This window comes from Sinocyclocheilus grahami, unplaced genomic scaffold, assembly GCF_001515645.1.
Source record: "Sinocyclocheilus grahami isolate Dianchi unplaced genomic scaffold, SAMN03320097.WGS_v1.1 scaffold563.1, whole genome shotgun sequence".
In the NCBI taxonomy this organism is placed as follows: Eukaryota; Metazoa; Chordata; class Actinopteri; order Cypriniformes; family Cyprinidae; genus Sinocyclocheilus; species Sinocyclocheilus grahami.
Window position 1 is genome coordinate 476758 of NW_015505742.1, and position 21202 is coordinate 497959.

The 21202-nt window shown below is 35.2% G+C and overlaps 1 protein-coding gene across 1 annotated transcript in view; it reads right to left on the minus strand.

Moving 5' to 3' along the window:
- LOC107556266 (receptor tyrosine-protein kinase erbB-4-like) overlaps positions 1-21050 on the minus strand; it is a 153550-nt gene extending 132500 nt beyond the window's left edge. Inside the window, exon 1 of the mRNA XM_016239335.1 lies at positions 20732-21050. Coding sequence (XP_016094821.1) covers positions 20732-20831 — 100 coding nt within the window. The 5' untranslated portion in view covers positions 20832-21050. The remainder of the gene's footprint in view (positions 1-20731) is intronic.
- Positions 21051-21202: the final 152 nt, after the last annotated feature.

Sequence of the window (21202 nt, forward strand, 5' to 3'; positions counted from 1 at the left end):
CTGAACAATATTTCCTATCACCTACATTATAACAAGTGTTTTATGGACATCTTGTAGGCAGGTAATTGTTGTGACCTCTTTTTATAGCCGACTAACCTGGAATAAACCTCCTGATGTTGTATACAGAGACTATCTGATGTCTGCTATCATGAACACAAAACGAAAGTCGGCATGAAACAGCTTTAGTTTAGTATCACTAAGATATTCTTTTAGAGTTTTTATATCAATAGTTTTAAATATTTACATTTTTATATTTCTATTTTTGATGCATGTTTTTGTTTGGCATTTTTATTTGTTTTTGTCTATATAGTTTGTATTCATTTTTATTTAACTTTTTTTTTTAGGTTAGTATAGATTTTTTTCTTTAGTTTGTTAATTTTATTTTTTTATTTTATTTCAAGTAACCCTGACATAAAATGGAAGTTGCAATGGTCTTTTCTTCAATATTGTGACGTATATGCAACTGAACGGCTACTTGAACAAGAAAAAATGTAGATGTCATTGCAATGGAGAGAAGTTGATGTTTTTGAGGGTAGATATTATGAGGGTACATTTAAAAATTATGTGCACAGATAAATCACCAGTTACCAATGAGAAACAAATATGTGAAGTGTCATCAAGATTTTTTTTTATTATCTAATTCTTTGTACCAGTGCTTTAAAACAAATCTCTGATCTGAAGAACCTCTAAGTTTATACTCTCCAAAAAAAACATGCAGGCAACTCAAGTGCTTCTTTCTCTCTTTTGTCCGTGTTACAAATCCATTAAAGAAAAGCATGGTTCAAGGCTGGATAAGGTCCAGAATAACATCTCCACTACGTAAATATTTCAAAACAACATTTCAGCTTTTCTGAGTGATAAAACTAGATTGCTTCAGTATTATGATCAACAACATTATCTGCACTATATAGTGACTCCAGCCACTTTATTGTCCCTGTCCTTCTAAAATAATAAAATAATCTGTGAAAGCCCCCTTACTACACATCAACACATATATCACACCTCGCATCTCTCCTTTTTTTGAGTCCAGATGAGCTGAAGATCTAGAGCAATGGGTCTCATACTACTGAACAGATTCATAACAGCCCCTAAAGTGTTTATTCCACCCACGAATCAATTTTCAAATTCTGCTACAGGTGCAAAAAGGTCTAACCAAGCATCAGTAACTGTATTAGTTTGGCAATCTTGAAAATAAAAGTTCTTTATTGGCATAACATCCAAGAGACCTTTTACATTGTTTCTTTATGGTGGAAAAAGGTTTGTCAGATTACTGAAATATTCTTATACTGGCAACCATAGTTTCTACAAAGAACCATCAACATCCGTAGAACCTTTCCATTGTACAAGGTTTACATTTTTAAGATGCTTTTCACATTAAGAAAAAAAAAGGTTATTTTAAGAACTGTTGACTGAAGGGTTCTTTGAGAAACGAACAATGGTTCGTCTGTGGCATTACTGTGAAAACCCCCTTTGGAACCTTCTTTTTTTTAAGAACTCTTCAATGAATGGTTCTTTGGGGAAGCAAAAATGGTTCTTCTATGACATAAAAAAAAACCTTTTGGAACTTTTATTGTTAAGAGTGGTTACAATTAATTGTATGTGTTGGTAAGTTGATAGCCCTGATCTGAAGCTTCTCAAAACTCTTTTGATTCTACAAAGCTTTGTACGGTGAAAGGCAAAGCCCAGAGGGAATGTCAGACTTCAGGAAGTTCGCCTAGTCCTAACTATCTCCAATGACTCATTATAGATTTTGCTAATGTTAGTACTCACTCGATCTCTCTAGAGAAGTCAAAAGAGACTTGGTGCTATTTAAAGAGGATGTTCAGATAGTAAAAGTCTAATCTTTACAAATACAACTGTAAAGCACTTTATTAAAGTTTAGTGCTGTATTGTGTGTGTGTGTGTGTGTGTGTGTGTGTGTGTGTGTGTGTGTGTGTGTGTGTGTGTGTGTGTGTAAAAAGCACCTACTGCATAAATGCATACAAAACACAAAGGCAGGCCAATCTTACTTTGAAACATTTCTTTATCAACTTATTCAAGGTTTATTATTTATCCTATAAGGTATTTACTCAATGATGGAGCACATCTGTTTATTCAGGGGTAACCTATCTTAGCGTGCTGCATGACTAATATCAGATTATGAATATGATTCACTCTGGGGAAATGGGAACGGCTACAAAAGGCACACTGAATATGTAACAGCCGCATCAAATTATCAGATACATTTTGAGAAAGGACACAGGTATTAGTCACAGTTATTGTGACAATGGGGGAATATCTCATTCAGACCTCACTAGGAAATATTCATAGAGTATGCACAAAAACCTTAAATAAAACGTACTGTCACTTGGAGAATTGAGCCAAAATTGCTGCAGACAGATTAAAATGAGATATCGTGATGTTAGTTAGTGCTATCAGCACAGAATTTTTTCAAAATGGTTTAACTTTGGGGAATATAATGTATTAATGTAGCACAATTTTATATGAAACCGCTCTGGTAAAAATTACAAATGATCTTTTACTTGCAGTTGACAATGGCCTTTTATCCATTCTGATCCTTCTTGACCTTACCGCAGCTTTTGACACTATCTCCCATTCAATCTTGTTGGAACGTTTGGCTGCCATTGGGATCATTAATAATGCTCTATCCTGGTTCAGGTCGTATCTACGTGATAGAAAATATTTCATTCACGGAAAAAATGTTGCATCAGAAATTGCCACATTTACTCATGGTGTTCCTCAGTGTTCAGTGCTGGGACCATTGGTTTTTATCATCTACATTTTACCTCTGGGCAATATTCGCCATCATTTTGGAATTAATTTTCACTGCTACACCGATGATACACAACTCTATCTTTCTACAAAACCAAATACTTTTCTTCCTCCCTCGCTCTCACTTCCTGTCTATCAGCAAAAGCTAACAGCTTTTCTAAGCTATCAGCAACTGGATGTCATTCAACCCTCTCAAACTCAATAGAACTAAAAGTGAGGTTCTTCTCATTGGCTCTAGGGCCACACTCTCCAAAGCTCATCCTGTCACCATATCAGTTGATGGTTCTCCGATACCTGTCTCCTCTCAAGTTAAAAGTCTCGGTGTCATTTTGGATAATGCACTTTCCTTTGGACCTCACATTAATAATATCATTCGTATTGCATATTTCCACCTTCGCAACATCTCCAGACTACATCCATTCCTCTCCCAGCACAATTAAAATGTTCTTGTCCATGCTCTGGTCACTTCACGTATAGATTATTGCAATGCCCTCCTCATTGGCACCTCAAAGATATTTCTGCATCGTCTCCAATCAATCCAGAATTCTGCAGCTAGGATCATTACCCGCACCAGATCAACGGACCACATTACACCTCTCCTCATCCAGCTGCACTGGCTTCATGTTTCCCACCGGATCAGTTATAAATTTATTTTGTTAACTTTTAAAGTGCTTCATAACCTAGCCCCCACATGCAGTATCTCTCTGATCTACTTCTGCTCTATACTCCTCACCGAATACTTCGTTCCTCAAAGACTGCAATGTTAACTGTACCTACATTTAGACTTAGTACTATGGGGGCTAAAACCTTCAGCTTGTCTGCCCCGCGTCTTTGGAACTCTCTTCCTCCACACATTCGTCAATTGGACTCTTTGTGTCAATTCAATTCACAATTAAAAACATACCTGTTCAGATTTGCATATCTGTATATTTTTTTTCTATTAGTTTAACACCTTGTTATTAGTTGATTGTATTATTGATAATTTGTTTGGGCTTGTTTTAATCTGTTTTGTAAGGTGTCCTTGGGTGTTTTGAAAGGCGCCATCAAATAAAATCTATTATTAATATTATTAAATAAATAAATAGCCTAATAACATAAAATACATGCAAAAAGTATCGCTATTAAAATGTATGTATCTGATCCATACACATATTTTTTAATAAAGGCATTTACTACACTTAGAAAAAAAATAAAAAAATAAAATGAATAAATAAAAGCACAAACTAATACATACGTACATACATACATATATACACAAAACAGCAAGATGTAATGCATTGGCCAAAGAGACACATCTACATGTTAAATATCATTCATGTGAATGAACGATAAATAACACAAGTCTGAAATTTCTTGCCAAATTGAACCCAGCACCTTGAATATAAATCATCATTGTAGGCTTACCATATCGTCAAGAACATAGTTTTGAACAAATATTTTTGTATGTACTTTATGCAATTTAAACATTTATTTTCCATAGTGAGGATTGAAAGTACTTACCAGATTAAACAAAAATGCCATCATAGATGCACAGAAAATGAAAATAATAATAATAAAATTCAAATTAGAATAAATAAATAAATATAATATTGACTATCGTCTTGACAGTACTGTATTGTGAGGAGAAAAAATATATATTACAGCACTTAGAAACATATCATTTTCCCTCACCTCTTTTGTCAGCCGAAAGCCTTTTTCCACTTCAAAGTTAAAAAAAAATAATAATCAGTTCTTACATTTGTCAGTTTATATCTAATGATTACTTATTCATGTTTAACTTATCTTTTTACTCTGAGGTGGAAATGGGCTGGTGTCTCTGTATACTGCTTTTCTGAACCAAAAGAAAGATCAACACTAATCTATTTTAATAACACTCCTTTTGGAAAATAAAATTATTTTATCCACCCACATCTGCTCAACTTTGTGCAGCATTTTCAAAGCTGTGTAATATTTTAAAGCTTTTAGACTCTTTTCTACCTCTGTAGGTAAGGCGAGGGGGATCTGGGGATCGATTCTAAGGTGATACAGGGCATGTGGTGGACATTTCCAGAGTCCTGACCCAACAGCACATGGGAGGTAATTCTGTTACTCAGAAGAAAGACTCAAAGGTCACTGACCGATCAATACTACTTGCTAACATCTTACACTTAAGCACCTATGAGAAAACACAGCTACTGCAGTTTGTTTTGTACCATTTTTCTATATGAACAGGCTTAAGAGAGTGAAGATAAATTTTAATGCACCCGTGTGGATAATGTTAGTTCACACTGATGTGCTGACCACAATAAACTGTGCATAAATCACCTCTTATAACAAAATACCACAGTGTTACCATGCTTTTTACCCTTCTGACATGAGGGCTGTACCAAAAGCTAGACAGCTAAATTATGCATAAGCCTTCTTTTGGCCAAATTCTAAAATTGCTTTCATGAAACCATTCCTGGAACGCACTACAGAGAGCATGGGGTGTTAGTCTGAGCTGAATAAGCAAACACAATTTTCAAAGATGGCAAAATGTCCTAAAACACAAATGAAAACATTGGAGGAAACGCAATGTGTGAGACATTAGCCTGTTGTTTAACTACAGCAGACAAAAACATCCATACTGTCAGTCACAGCTCTTTCTCTTGACAATATTGAATTTGGCATCATTCTGAAGGAAGTAAGAGACTTTCATGGCTCCCTAAGAGAGCTGATTAGCTGAGAAAACTCTGCATAATTCACTCAAGCTCCACTCTTTCTACTTTCCTCATGGTCAGGGATCGGAGAAGAGTCGTTGGAAGTCTGGATAACAGTTCAACAACAGCTGTGGACGCATTTACTCACCCTTATATTCTGTTCAATTAAGCTCTCAAATCTCATTTGCACTTCCACACAGGCAAACTTTCTGCAAAGTGACTGTAAAAACCAAAGGCTTTAGAATCACTGATGTCAAACCTGGAGTGACGTGTATCTATAGCAGGTACTTTTTATTAATGAGCATTTAATTAGTATTTTTGACATGTTTGTAGTTCTAAACATGTATTTATTTAAACACACATCCTTTTAAAACATGTTTTCTTAAATTAGAAAAACTGTAAAACTGTATAAAGGGAATATTTAAAATACAATTTGTGCATTGTAATTTTATAATTGTGGCAGAGAGAAAGAATTTTAACGAATAACGACAAACTTCAGTTGAATTAAAACGATTTGAGATGTTGTTTTTTTCATATTGATATCATTGTAAAAATGCACCATTCACGTTTAACCATGAGCAATTTATTCTAAGAAAATAATTACTAATTTAAATAAAGTGAGTGGTGTTTAGGAGGTTTGGCAACCATGAAGTAACCTGCTACATTTACTTTTATTTTATTTATTTTTTTAAGTCTCTTACACTCACCAAAATACACTAAAACAGTAATATTGTACAATATTATTACAATTTAAAATAACTGTTTTCTATATTAATACTTGTTAAAATGTAATTTATTTCTGTCATGGAAATGCTGAATTTTCAGCAGCTATTACTCCAGTATTCAGTGTAAAATTATCCTTTAGATCTCAGTCTAATGTGCTGATATGCTGTTCAATAAACATTTCTTAATATTATCAATGTAGAAAACAGTTGAACTATTTAATACTTTTGTGGAAACTGTGCTACATTGTTTTTTCAGGATTCTTTGATTACTAGAAAAGAAAAGCTTTAATGTGTCCTTGCTGAATAAAAGCATTAATTTCTTTCAAACAATTCTTACTGACCCCAAACTTTTGAATGGTAGTGTCTCTACAGCCTTTCATGACTTAAAATTACAATGACTTGAAAATATACAAGAGAAGTTCAAGACTTCAAGAGACTCACAAAGAATAAGATATTAAAAGCACAAATAAGGCAAGCAGAACAAAAACATCAGCTCTGTTTGACCAGAGCCTCATGGTGGTTTGATGTTACTCACAAGTGTCTCAAATGTTGTGACAATGTGAAAGCAGCATTAACCGTGGCGTGGCAGAAGCAAAACACAAACTGAGAGAATGTTATATTGATGGATGGATGAAGTGATAAAGGAGAATGAAAACAAGTGCTTGGATTATTGCAGGTTGATTTGCCATACTAGGCAGTGTATTGTGTTACATAAATTAGTCTGAGCTGAATAAGCAAACACAATTTTCAAAGATGGCAAAACGTCCTAAAACACAAATGAAAACATTGGAGGAAACGCAATGTGTGAGACATTAGCCTGTTGTTTAACTACAGCAGACAAAAACATCCATACTGTCAGTCACAGCTCTTTCTCTTGACAATATTGAATTTGGCATCATTCTGAAGGAAGTAAGAGACTTTCATGGCTCCCTAAGAGAGCTGATTAGCTGAGAAAACTCTGCATAATTCACTCAAGCTCCACTCTTTCTACTTTCCTCATGGTCAGTGATCGGAGAAGAGTCGTTGGAAGTCTGGATAACAGTTCAACAACAGCTGTGGACGCATTTACTCACCCTTATATTCTGTTCAATTAAGCTCTCAAATCTCATTTGCACTTCCACACAGGCAAACTTTCTGCAAAGTGACTGTAAAAACCAAAGGCTTTAGAATCACTGATGTCAAACCTGGAGTGACGTGTATCTATAGCAGGTACTTTTTATTAATGAGCATTTAATTAGTATTTTTGACATGTTTGTAGTTCTAAACATGTATTTATTTAAACACATCCTTTTAAAACATGTTTTCTTAAATTAGAAAAACTGTAAAACTGTATAAAGTGAATATTTAAAATACAATTTGTGCATTGTAATTTTATAATTGTGGCAGAGAGAAAGAATTTTAACGAATAACGACAAACTTCAGTTGAATTAAAACGATTTGAGATGTTGTTTTTTTCATATTGATATCATTGTAAAAATGCACCATTCACGTTTAACCATGAGCAATTTATTCTAAGAAAATAATTACTAATTTAAATAAAGTGAGTGGTGTTTAGGAGGTTTGGCAACCATGAAGTAACCTGCTACATTTACTTTTTTTTTTTTTTTTTAGTCTCTTACACTCACCAAAATACACTAATACAGTAATATTGTACAATATTATTACAATTTAAAATAACTGTTTTCTATATTAATACTTGTTAAAATGTAATTTATTTCTGTCATGGAAATGCTGAATTTTCAGCAGCTATTACTCCAGTATTCAGTGTAAAATTATCCTTTAGATCTCAGTCTAATGTGCTGATATGCTGTTCATGGTTAATATTTTGTTTTGTTGAAACTGTGATACCTTTAATTTTTTCAGGATTCTTTGCTAAATATTTTTTTTTCTCACTTTTGATCAATTTAGTCCATCCATTTCTTTCAGATACAATAAATAAATAAACAATATATTGCTGTTGCAATGATAAACGTCACTACAGCAGTGTTTCCCCATGAGACTGTGCTAATATCATTTAGAGAAATATTCTTCAAGGTATTTGTCTTTCCTCTAACGTACAAATAATTTGTGTTCTTAATGTGCACTATTTGTGTGTGTAGTGCATAACTGAATGTGGATTTCTTAAGGGGAAATACAAAAACGAAGGGGGAAAAAGTGGTTCTGAAAGAATGTCGCTAATTAGTTACCCGAGAACAGCACAGAACAATAACTAGATGGCCTTATGTGGCATGACGGTTCTCGCCGGTGGCAGCGCGCTGATTCATTATAGGTAGTATTAACAATATGAGGGCTTATCTGACAGATTGCTCATGTTGACTGGCCTGTTTTATGCTGCCTTATGAAAGCTGCAAAGCCCAGCTGCGTTCACCCCGCTGTACCCCGCGTCTCTATCGCTGGCGGTTCAGGCCGTGCATATGAAACCTGCACTGATAAGGAGGCACACATAGTTTGCAGGCACATCAAACCTGCGTTGTGTTTCTTACACAAACACACACAGGATGCCTTTGAATTACAGCTTAATTAAGAATGTAATTAAATTCTCTGTTGGATTGTAGTTGCTGCTGTGTCAGACTTGATTTGCCCAGTTTCTTTCAATTCTCCAAACACACACACTCGCAAACACATACATGTATACTTAGCTAAATAGGGACATAATATTGACTTCTATTGTTTTTATGTAAAGTTAACTGCAATTAGACGAACCCCAATGCTACAATATTAAATGCACATTAAAAGAATTAAAGCCAAAAGAGAGGACATTCAGGAAGTTTCTGTCAGATTTAGTTCAGTTGTTCCCAAAATATAGTAAACCTGCACACAAACACAGATTTATACCAAGGATTGGAGGGGAACATAAATAAATAAATAAATAAATAAATGCTGTAAACCTTCTTGAGCAAAGGTAATTAATTAATTTAATTATTTATTTATTTATTTTTTATCTATCTAGTTTTAGCTGTCAATTATATCAGCCATTCTCCTTTTTGAAAATGTCAGAAATTATATTTTGCTTTAAAAAAGGATTGTGACATTACTTTTATAACAATTTAAAACATAGATTATCATTGCCATAATGTATTGTATTCAACAGTATTAAACTAATAAGATAAACTAATGAGAATATTGTTTCTTCCTTTTTTTTAAATAAATGTCCAGACACATAACTGATTGTGAATTTAAGAATCAAATGTGCTTAAATATCATAAAAAAAAATTATGTCACCAAAAGAGAGGACATTCAGGAAGTTTCTGTCAGATTTAGTTCAGTTGTTCCCAAAATATAGTAAACCTGCACACAAACACAGATTTATACCAAGGGTTGGAGGGGAAAATAAATAAATAAATAAATAAATGCTGTAAACCTTCTTGAGCAAAGGTAATTAATTAATTTAATTATTTATTTAATTTTTTTTTATCTATCTAGTTTTAGCTGTCAATTATATCAGCCATTCTCCTTTTTGAAAATGTCAGAAATTATATTTTGCTTTAAAAAAGGATTGTGACATTACTTTTATAACAATTTAAAACATAGATTATCATTGCCATAATGTATTGTATTCAACAGTATTAAACTAATAAGATAAACTAATGAGAATATTGTTTCTTCCTTTTTTTTAAATAAATGTCCAGACACATAACTGATTGTGAATTTAAGAATCAAATGTGCTTAAATATCATAAAAAAAAATTATGTCACAGTGCAAAAACAATAACTGGACACGAAAAAGGGGTTGATTTGTTTCACTTCTGTGACCTGGGTAAATTTTTCATGAGATTTAGGCTCAAGTGCAATGAGAACGGCTTGTGTAATTACAGTCTAATTAAACAATTAATATTAATGTGATTAATGACCTTAAGCATTAGAGGTTGTCTGGTGTGATGGGGCATTAAACTATTTCACGACCTTCCTACGTCAAGCTCAGCTGCTCCATTCATTCTAGTGTCTTGCAGAAGACCACCTCCATGAAAGTGTCGGGAGTGCTTGTGATTCATTTGATCCTGCCCAGCTAGACCTGATAAATGACCTGGAGAAGCTCTTGAGCTGAACCATTACTGTGAATATCCCAGCATCCCCAGTTAAGTGTTTAAATCTTAGGCCTCTTTAAATGAAGCTAAGCAGGCTAAGTACTGTGCATGAACTAAAGAAGAAAAGCTTGAATGTACGAAAATACATCACACCAATTAAGAAAGGGCAATGGAATACATTTATGCATGGGCCAAGAAGCAAAAAAGTACACTGACACCCATTGTACTGTATCTGTGCAGCCCAAAAAACTATGATGAACAAGTGATATTAGAATAAAAGAATGATTAGAACTATGATATTAGAATGATTTCTGAAGGATCATTTACATGAAAAGTTAAGAAATTTGGCAGAGTTACATGACAGGTTCTGAAAAATCACCTGACCAAATTTGGGTTCAACCTCTTAAACCATCTATCGCCACCTAGAGTTCCCATTTGCACTTACATTCTTGCAGAGTGGTTAAAATGTAATTGTAATGCAATTTTAAATGTAAATGTAATGCAATTATATTTTCAGTTTCTAACTAACTTGATTTTTTTTTTTTTAAGTCCAAAAAAACGCTAAATTTGAGTGCTGGACAAATGCTACTTGCACACCATTCATCACTCTCAGAAAAAAAAAAAAAGATATAAATGTCACTGGGACAGTTACACTTTCAAGAGGTACTAAAATGTACCATTTAAGTACTAATATGCACTCTTTATGGGTAAACAAGGTCAAAGTTGTAAATTTTTCAAAGGTATACCACCCCAGTGACAGCCTTTGTACCTTTTTTCTGAGTGAATTCTCTGTTTATGAAAATAACAAAACAAAATCAAATCAAATCTGATCAAAAGAAATATTACAGGTTTAGTGCTTGAAAACTTCATAAATCAAAAACAAGTAGAAAATATAAATAAATATGAATTTGAAAATTCATAGAAATCTCACATTATGGTTCGTTAGGAGGTTATGCGCCTTCTTTCGCTGACCCTTTGTTAAACACAAAAGCGTTTAAGGCCCTATTTTGTAAGATAAGCATCCCAAACAGCATCAAAAGTAACTCTAGCAACATTTTATCTTAAAAACATGGCCGTTTTGGAGGATTCATTGCTTATCTTTAGATCTTCAGGCACTACATTTAGCTGCATTTTAATGAAAAATCACAAGCTTTTCAAGAGGAAACAAACAGTCAAACTGCTCTCATAATCACGCACATTAAATCAAATCCCTCTCTTCTTACTTTAATAACTCATGCAGGGATGAAAAACTATCCCTCGGGGCGAGATGAAACAATGGCGGATCAGTTACAAAGGAGAAACGGAGGCAGAGAGAGCTCAAAGACTAATTTTAGCTGTCAGGTTCAGGAGACGAGGAATATGGTGTCTGAGTGCTTGAGCTGACAGGGCAATGGTTGGTTCCCCTCGAGTACAGCGCCACCATCGCAAATTTCACAAGCCCTAGTCAGGCCAATTAATCACCTTGTCTCTGAGGACATGCTGTGTGCGTGTGTTTGTGTGTGTGTGTGTGTGTGTACCTGGTATTTATCACATTATGGGGACCAAATGTACCTACAAGGATAGTAACACTAGTCAATTTTGACCATGAGGAAACAAGCTTATAAATCATACAGAATGAGTTTTTTTGAGAAAGTAAAAATGCACAAAGTTTCCTATAAGGGGTAGGTTTAGGGGTAGGGTTGGTGTAGGGCAATAGCACATACAGTTTGTACAGTATAAAAACCATTACGCCTATGGAATGTCCCCATAAAACATGGAAACACGTGTGTGTGTGTGTGTGTACATCAGTGAATAAGTGCTAAAAAAAGAAAGAGAGCGAGAATAGATTAGAAACCCTATTTTTGAATGACTCATAACTAGATTTTTGCATTTTTCTGATGAAAAGTGATATTTCTCTGAGCAAAAAAGTTCTGGTAGAGTGCACTAGGTGGTTGGACTGGTTGCTTCATTGATCTAAAGTGAGAGTAAAGACTTTTACATCATTACAAAAGAGTTCTAGTTCAAATAAAGGATGTTCTTTTGAACTTTACATTCATTCAATAATTCTGAAAAACATATGGGTTCTACAAAATCATTCATTTCCAACACTGATGATAATGTTTCTTGAGCAGCAAATCAGCATATTAGAATGATTTCTGAAGGAACACATCAAGACTGGAGTAATGATGCTGAAAAATCAGTTTTGCATCACAGGAATAAATTACATTTTTAAATATATTCAAATAGAAAACAGTTATTTTAAATTGTAATATTATTTCACAATTTTTCTATTTTTACTGTATTTTTAACCAAACAAATGCAGCCTTGGCATGCATAGGAGACTTTGAAAAAAAAAAGTTAAACTTTCTGACCCCAAACTTTTAAACGGTAGAAAAAACAGTGCCAGATTTGAAGAAACCCTAAAGTGTGAGCAGTATGAACAGCCTAATTTCTAAGAGGTGGACATATATGCAAAAACCAAGGCCATTTTATTCTGCGATCTGGACTTCAAATAGAAGCTGGATTTTGATCAGGTCTTACAACTAAAAAGTCCAGCCTTATTTGACTTCCTTTCAACTTGACACTCGTGCAGCTGGAGGGCAAGTGACTTTCCTGTGCGTAGGATTCACCTTTGAAGAAAAGGGCTGCACATCAATATTGCTTGCATGATTGTGAAAATAAATGATTCGATCAATGATGAGCCAGTCACTGAATCATTAAGATATTCACATGAAGTTTTTAGACAAATCCGATTCTATGTCCTCTTATTAAACTTTGACTTCATTTTAACCTTAGTGGTTTATTTCAGTTTTATCTTGGACTGGTGGGAAGTCACGGAGACGTAAGAGTAAACCATTCTGCAGCCTATTAATATGACATGCAACAGCACGGCTGTTTTTATCCATGCAATTTCTCAGAAGAGGAACGACAGGAATTATATGTGGCATGATTCATCTGATTCAGAATCAGATGATCTGGCATCTGGACTGCAGGAATACTCCATTAGATATAATATTAGTATTATGCTTCCACACACCTGACCCGAGCATAGGGAGCTTATATAGAGTCTATAGTGCGGGATTACTGTCTGAATTTCTTCAGAATTTGGAAATCATCAAATACAAATGCAATGCAGAGAACTTTACTGTAGCTAACTGGACACAACATAGCAGATTTGACATTTAAATGTAACCATTTAGCATATGTAGCTGGCTTAAATTAAGAATACAAGCATAAGCAACTGATCGGATGTTAAAAATAATACAAGCAGAGCTGCAACCGCACTACATTTTAGTAAGTGAAAATCCTGTTTATTTTCTTCACAGGGTAATAGCTTTTTAGCAATGAAGTATAAACCTGTCAATGCAGACCTGACATGAACTCCAGAATTAAGCAATGAAATATACTTCTGTAGTGTGGTTTTCACTTTTGCTTAATCAAATTTCCCATCTACACTGTTCAACTTTATTTCTATAGTGCTTTAAACAATACTTTATGCAATGGTTTCAAATCACCTTTACATTTATAGACAAGAAAATAGTGATTCAATGATGCTGATAGATCCACTAGAACCACAAATCCACCAATCAGTGAAGTCACTATCACGGAAAAGGAAAATGTTGCAAAAGTGTTCATAAGTGACTTCTCAAACCCATGAAAAATTGCAAATGACGTAATGAAAAATCTCTTGGTATATCAAATTCCCTGTATTTTCTGCTTAAGCTACATATATATGTTTTTGTAATTTTGTAATTAATTTAAATATATATTTTATATTGTAATCAATAACTCAGAAACGTCTCGGTTACGTATGTAACCCTCGTTCCCTGAAGGAGGGAACGGAGACGTCACGTCGGAGGACCGACGAATTGGGATCTCGCTTAGAGGGACCAATCTACTTCGAGTGTAAACTAAACGAGCCAATGCACATTGGCATGCGATTATTGCATCCAGCTGCTGCTGATCACAGCGTGAGTATAAGTAGGCAGCAGGTGCAGCGCATATTCAGCTTTTCGCTTCGGAGCCGAGCGATCACATCGTTCCGCTCCTGACTACTCTACGGAGAGAAGACTGAACGAGTTCAGTTCGTCGGTCCTCCGACGTGACGTCGAGAGTGACCGACTGAGAGGGAACCCCCTGTTCCCTGTTCAATATGACTAAATAATAATAATAATATTACTATTATTATTATTAAACCATGAAGACATATTACTATTGCAATACTATTACTTTGCTGTAAAGAAAAAAAACAATTAATTAAAATAATAATAATAATAATAATAATAATAACAATAAACAATTTGCAGAACAACAAAATTCAAATATATTTATAGCGGTCTAAATTTCTCTGCTTTAACTGTAGAACTTTATATTGGCAGAAAAACACTGGGAGACCTTAAAGCATTTATTTTGTTGACAGCAGATATAATGAACAATTCTCATTACAAATGTGTGCGTTTTCAAATGCACATTTGAAATGACTGAAAGTTACAGGACTTGCAGAGATGCAATTTGTGTTGAGCAGCGAGGTGCTGAAAACCCTGGATCATGAGCTGCTCACGTGTAAATGAATGATAAATCCCAGTCAGTTGTTTTATATTGTACCAACATTTTTCAGTGAATTATGTCAATTGCAATGCTTTATAGAATAAATAGCTTGTTCCTACCTGGTTATTTTAAGTTAAAGACTTAGAAATCTTTACAAAAGTATTGTTTTAAATCCTTATGGAGAAAAATACTTCCTAGCTGAAACAAGGCAGATGTGGGTGGTCACTGGTGCACTATACTCTAGTATGCAAGATTTCAGCAATAACCTACTGTAGCGAATGTCTTTTCTGTCTGATTTAGTCATTTCCAGCAGAAGAAAAAGATTGTAACGTGTTTCCAGCCCTGAAAATAGGTTGAGACTGACAGTGAACAGAAGAAGAGGACCAATTCTCAGTGTCTCTGAGTGAGATGCAGAGAGCACTGTCACCCGGCTGAGACTTGATGATGGGTTTCAGCCAACACACTGAATGCACCTATGGGCAGATGCTATAATAAAGGCTTTCTATTGTGACTATGCCAAAAGTTTGAGTCAGCGAGCAGGATGTCTTTATTTAGGATCTTTGCCTGGGGAATCCATGAGCTCAGACAACCTGCAAAGCAACAACACAGCTGCGACAAACCTTTGATTCCTTCAGCTGTGTGTGTGAGAATATGCATTACCCAGCCATTCTCACAATGGAAATGTCGCTCTAACGCTGCTTTCTGCATGACTAAAACATCTCACGGCGGTAATTTTTAACATCATTTCGAAGGATTCCAGGAGCCACAGTTATTGTTAGATTCTATCACATATTTGGTGGACGCAGAAGCTAGAACAGCATATGTAGTCAAACATTACAATGACTTTCAAACATGAGTTTAACATACTGTCTGCTCATATGTAGCACGTCATTTGCAAGCATGCTAACATATGCGATACAACACAATGAAAGTTTTATACTGCACTCCAAATTTTCCTTTAGTTTTAGACAGAAAAAATTACTTTATTTTTGAAAAATACAGTATGTTTAAAACCATGAGGGCTGCTATGGCTGACTGAAAATAGCAGAGTTTTTTTGGAATTAAACTGGAACTTTTATTCGACAAGGATGAATTAAATTAATCAGAAGTGACAAAGATATGTGTAATGTTTCAAAAAAAATAGTGATTTAAGTAAAATGCTGTTCTTTTGAACTTTCCATTTACAAAAACCTGAAAAAGAGTATCACAGTTTCAAAAAACAAAAACTATTAAGCAGCACAACTGTTTTCAACACTGATAACAATAAGAAATGTTTCTTAAGCAGCAAATCAGTATATTAGAAAGATTTCTAAAGGATCGTGTGACACTAAAGACTGGAGTAATGATGCTGAAAATTCAGCTTTTCATCACAGAAATAAATTACATTTTAAAATATATTAAAATAGAAATCATTTATTTTAAATTGTGATAATATTTAACAATATTACTGTTTCTAACTGTATTTGTAATCAAATAAATGCAGCCTTGGTGAGCTTAAGAGACTTTTAAGAACATTTTAAAATATCTTACCAACCCAAACTTCTGAATGGATTATCATTCTTAGTCATTTTAAAATAAATCCACATAAAGTCAGACATAGCATGACAGGCTCTTAGAAAACGTTTAAGTGATGACTTGAGCCTAATAATTATCTGTGGAACACAACCAGAACAGATGACCTCTCACCGTGATCGCCTGCTTATCAAATTAAAATTACCGACGTCTGCTTTTGTCTTGCTTTATTGTTCTCTGCTAAGACGCTGTCGCTTTAAATTACAGTCACGCTCATCTCGAATTAGAGTGTTATTTTTACTGCTGGAACGAGTGATGGATCAGTGGAGATGTACGCCAGCCCTCCGCTGAGAACATAAAGCCCAGACGTAATGTCTCATGGTTTTGAAGAAACACAGAGCCAAGGTCTGGGTAACAGCAACCTTACCTACAGGACAGACCAAACAGAGACCAAATAATATTTCTGAATATTGCTATTTTTATTGCGTTTTTGGTTAAATAAATGCAGCCTTGGTGAGCATAGGAGACTTCTTTCAAAAAGATTTTTACTGCTGGAACGAGTGATGGATCAGTGGAGATGTACGCCAGCCCTCCGCTGAGAACATAAAGCCCAGACGTAATGTCTCATGACCAAATAATATTTCTGAATATTGCTATTTTTATTGCGTTTTTGGTTAAATAAATGCAGCCTTGGTGAGCATAGGAGACTTCTTTCAAAAAAAAAAAAAACTGTACCAACCCTAAAATTTGCAGAATCTATTTTAACTGTAGGCAAAAGAAAAAGGAGAGGAAACACCTCTGACAACACCTTAGCAACCATCTACAATATGCTTACAACCAATTACAGCACCCTAGCAACCTCATAGCAATGATTTGGCAACCACCCCCAAACCAAAACGGCGACAGCAGCTCACATTTTCCTCTGAAAACATAAAAGTTACAGTTTTACTGTCACAAAAAGAAGCAAAGTTTCATCACACATCACAGTTGCACATTAACACTGTAAAAGCAAACTACAGTATAACTACAGTAAAAAACCGTCAGTTATTGCAGAGGCATTACGGGACACTTTATCTCCGTTTAAAAATTCCCAAAGGTCTTTCTAATGCCTGATGCTCGGAAAGACCATGATGATCCCACTTATTGGGCTTAAACACCTGTATAAACCAACAATCGCGTGCTCGCAGCGAAAGCTCAATAAGAAATGCAGGTCTGCATCACACACAGGATGAGGAGAAGACTAGCATTACAGCTGACTGTGAGGGCACAGAGCCAGGCGGCGCGGAGAAGATGCTGAAAGAGAAACGGATAGGGAGGGTGAAAGCGAGTCTGAAAGACTCGTAGAGTGAGGAGGGGGGTATTGGCAGCTCTGTCCTACAGAAAGAGACCCGCAGGCATTTGTTTTCTGAGAGGAATTACAAGTGGAAGAGAAACAAACCCTACAGCCACTGAAAAGAAAATCCTCTCTGCTTTTTTGCCTTTCTGCCATTCTTAGAGAACGGGAGTCTGTGGATTACAACAGGCTTTATTGGTTTACTTCGTACTGAGAATCGGGAAATTGAAGATGTCATTCCCTCTTAAGCGCCAGGGACAATAAGAGGATGCTGAAAAAAAGAAGTCAACCGATTGCTTTGGCGGAGAGTCTGAGTTCAGCATGAGCTCAATTGAATAGAGAAAGAAGATTTTTTCACTGTATTGCACACATAGGTCAAGGGCCAAAACGGCAGCACAATCAAATACTGATGAAAAAAGAAACAAATACTCTAACAGCAGATACAGACAACAGTGAATCATCATGATTTTCATGCAAAAAAAAATAAGTAAAGAAATAAAGTCACATCTTCAGTAATGCACTTTAAATGTCAATGCAGTGCACAGAGAAACATTAAAAAAAATTAATTTTGAAGGAATAGCCACAAGACTTTGACATTATACACTACTGGCCAAAAGTTCTGTCTCATTCATCCAGGATGCATTAAACTGAACAAAAATGACAGTAAAGACATTAACGATGTTTCAAAAGATTACCATTTCAAATAAATGCTGTACTTTTGAATTTTCTATTAAAGGGGTCATAGGATGCTACATGCACTTTTACAAGTTGTTTGAACTGAAATGTGTGTTGGCAGTGTGTGTACACAACCACCCTAAAATGATTTAAAAAAAATCTAATCTACTCAAATCTTTACCCCTTTCTCAAATCGTGCCGATCTCAGATGTCTGTCTGTGTGACGTCACAAAAACAGGCCCCAAACATTAAGCATAAAACATTATTTTTTTTTTTTTAAATCTTTCCGACCACAACCTTTTGAATGGCAGTGTACAGTAAGTAACAGAACTACTCTGATAAAATCACTACTAACCCAACAGAATGTGACTTCTTACATCACAAATTGTTCATCCACCTAGAAGAGTAAATCTAACTGCTAAAAGGATGATTTACAACTCCAATACTACACAAATACATTAAAACAATCATAAAAACACGTATGAACAAAAATATGAGCTTCACATTTTTGCCTTTAAACTCTCCAGAACATCTTGCCACACATACTTTCATTGTAAGTGCATTAATGCGCAAGCAGGTTTTGCTTGGTTTAACAAACTGAGTAACATGTTGAATATATGGCTGTGGTAACAGCGCTTAGCTTGTGTTGAATGCTGCATTCTGTCCATTCGATAAAGTTTATAGATGCAAAAGTGACTGAGGCCGTCAGTCCAAAACATCTTCTTTAGTGATCCACCAAAGAAAGAAACAAAGCCACACAGGTTTTGAACAATGTAAGGGTGAGTAAACTGTGTCTTTCAATACAGATGATCATACATTAGGAGTAGCAGTGTATAAACATATTGATACCTGTGATCAAAAGACCAGATGTGTGAATATATTCTGTATTAGTAAAGATAATGATTAGGTCAAAGAATGTGATCCATATTATGGGCTGTTATAAATAATAATTGTCTTAATATTGGGATATTCTACTAAGAAAGAAACTTCTTCTGTTCTACATAAAGTTCACGTCTAGACATCAGAGCAATGACTACATTAATTAACAGGAAATATTCTCACTCCCTCAGCTCGCATGAACTCTCCAACCAAACTTAATTTGGGTTGAAGATGATTAATAATTTGATCATATTCTCAGGTCGACCAGCAGTAATTTTCTATCAAACTTAAATGTCAGATGGAAGCCTGGGTCAAATGCGGTGCCATATGGTTCTCGACAGAGGTGTGAGCTGATGCATAAATGAGAAGTATTTAAAGGACACACTTTAAAATATGATTTTCCACAAAACCAGACCTATGAAACAATGAAAAATTAATGTAGAACAAATTTACATGCACAACTTTTGGAAATGAGCTCAAACCACAGCTTTGTGTTAATAAAAAGCATAGCTAAAATTGTGTAGAACAACATTTAAATTAGCTTATAAATATTCAATGTCCTGATATTTTGCAGGTGCAGTAACCTTGAGCAGAGGCAGCCATAGACCGTCTAACATCATTTTTTATTAGTTCATTATCCCATTATTAATCTAGCATTAAAGTAGATTTACTTCAAAAGAGCTTAAATTAAATGTATTCTCTATGCAAAAAAAGCAACATGTCTGAATAACAAATCAGACAAATCACCTCCAGCTTGCATAAAAAAAATTAGATTTTATAATACATAATTAGATAACTAGAATTGACTTATGGAAATATATAAACTATCAAAATAAATAAAATTGTTTTAAAACATGTAATAAACTTATTAAATAGCCAGAATAGCAAGAAAATAATTATACTGCTGTAGTATCAACAACAACAACAATAATAATAATAATAATGTGGGGTGTTCTTTAAAAAACAGCGTGAAATTTTCTTTGAATACATAATGAGTTAATTCTTAAAGGTTCAGAGCGCTTCCGCAGTCATTACACATCATGAAGAAAGATGCGTAAAAACGCACGGCTCCGCGCTTCAGCTGCCCTGATGTTTCTCGGTTGACTGCCACCATCGTGTGGAGAAGAAACGAAATAACTTGCTCATTCACACTTCAAAAAAACAAGAATCAGTCAAGAAACAAGATCGTTTCAAAAGAGACGGACTGAGACATATCCGCACGCAATAGCGTGCGCAAACGCGCAATGGCGGTGCAAACAGTGATTTATCATTAATAGTGGAATCCTGATGTCAGTTTCCCCTAATAATAGATCTCTGACGAATGTTTTGACATTATCTTGACATCTAAATATCATTAAACACGCATATAAAACTGAATTACATCATGAATTGCGCACGGATGTAATTTGGCCACTTGGAGTTTGGCACAGAAGTATTTGCGCTGCCTGAGTGAGAATACACGATCACTGCGACTTCACGGGTTAGAAAGTGTTGAATGCATGACATGTTTTCATACATTAAATTAAATGCTATACCAGAACACAAAACTATCCAACAAGACTGAAGGACGGATAAGCACTTTTACGCACGCGAGTTGGACGCTCACCTGACTGCGAGGTGCACAGGGGAACAATCACAGCAGTGAGGATGAGGACGATGATGATGTCAGATCGCATTTTGATCATATGAAGAGGCTGCATATCCATTTCTTCACATGTCCACTCCAGTGTCCCGTTGGCGAGCTGTCAAATGTCTTTCAGCCTGTGCGTCTTTGCGCAGCTGTTCACATAGAGCGCATGGTCTGAACTTGCGCCTGGGTTTATGTATGCAAGTAAAACTGGATCAGTTGATTAAATGACAGAGCTGAAAGTGAGTTAGTCCTTGTCTAAATGTGACTGCGTTGGCACTGTCATCACTCTGCGCTGAATTCCGGACCGAGTTACGGTCTCCGCGCCCGGGCGCGCGCCTTGAGCGCTTGAACACCGCCCATCTAAACACTGATTGGATAGAAGAGTGACTTAATAAAGGTAAAACACGCCCCCAAACACAGATCTGTTTTATGTGGGAATTTGGTATT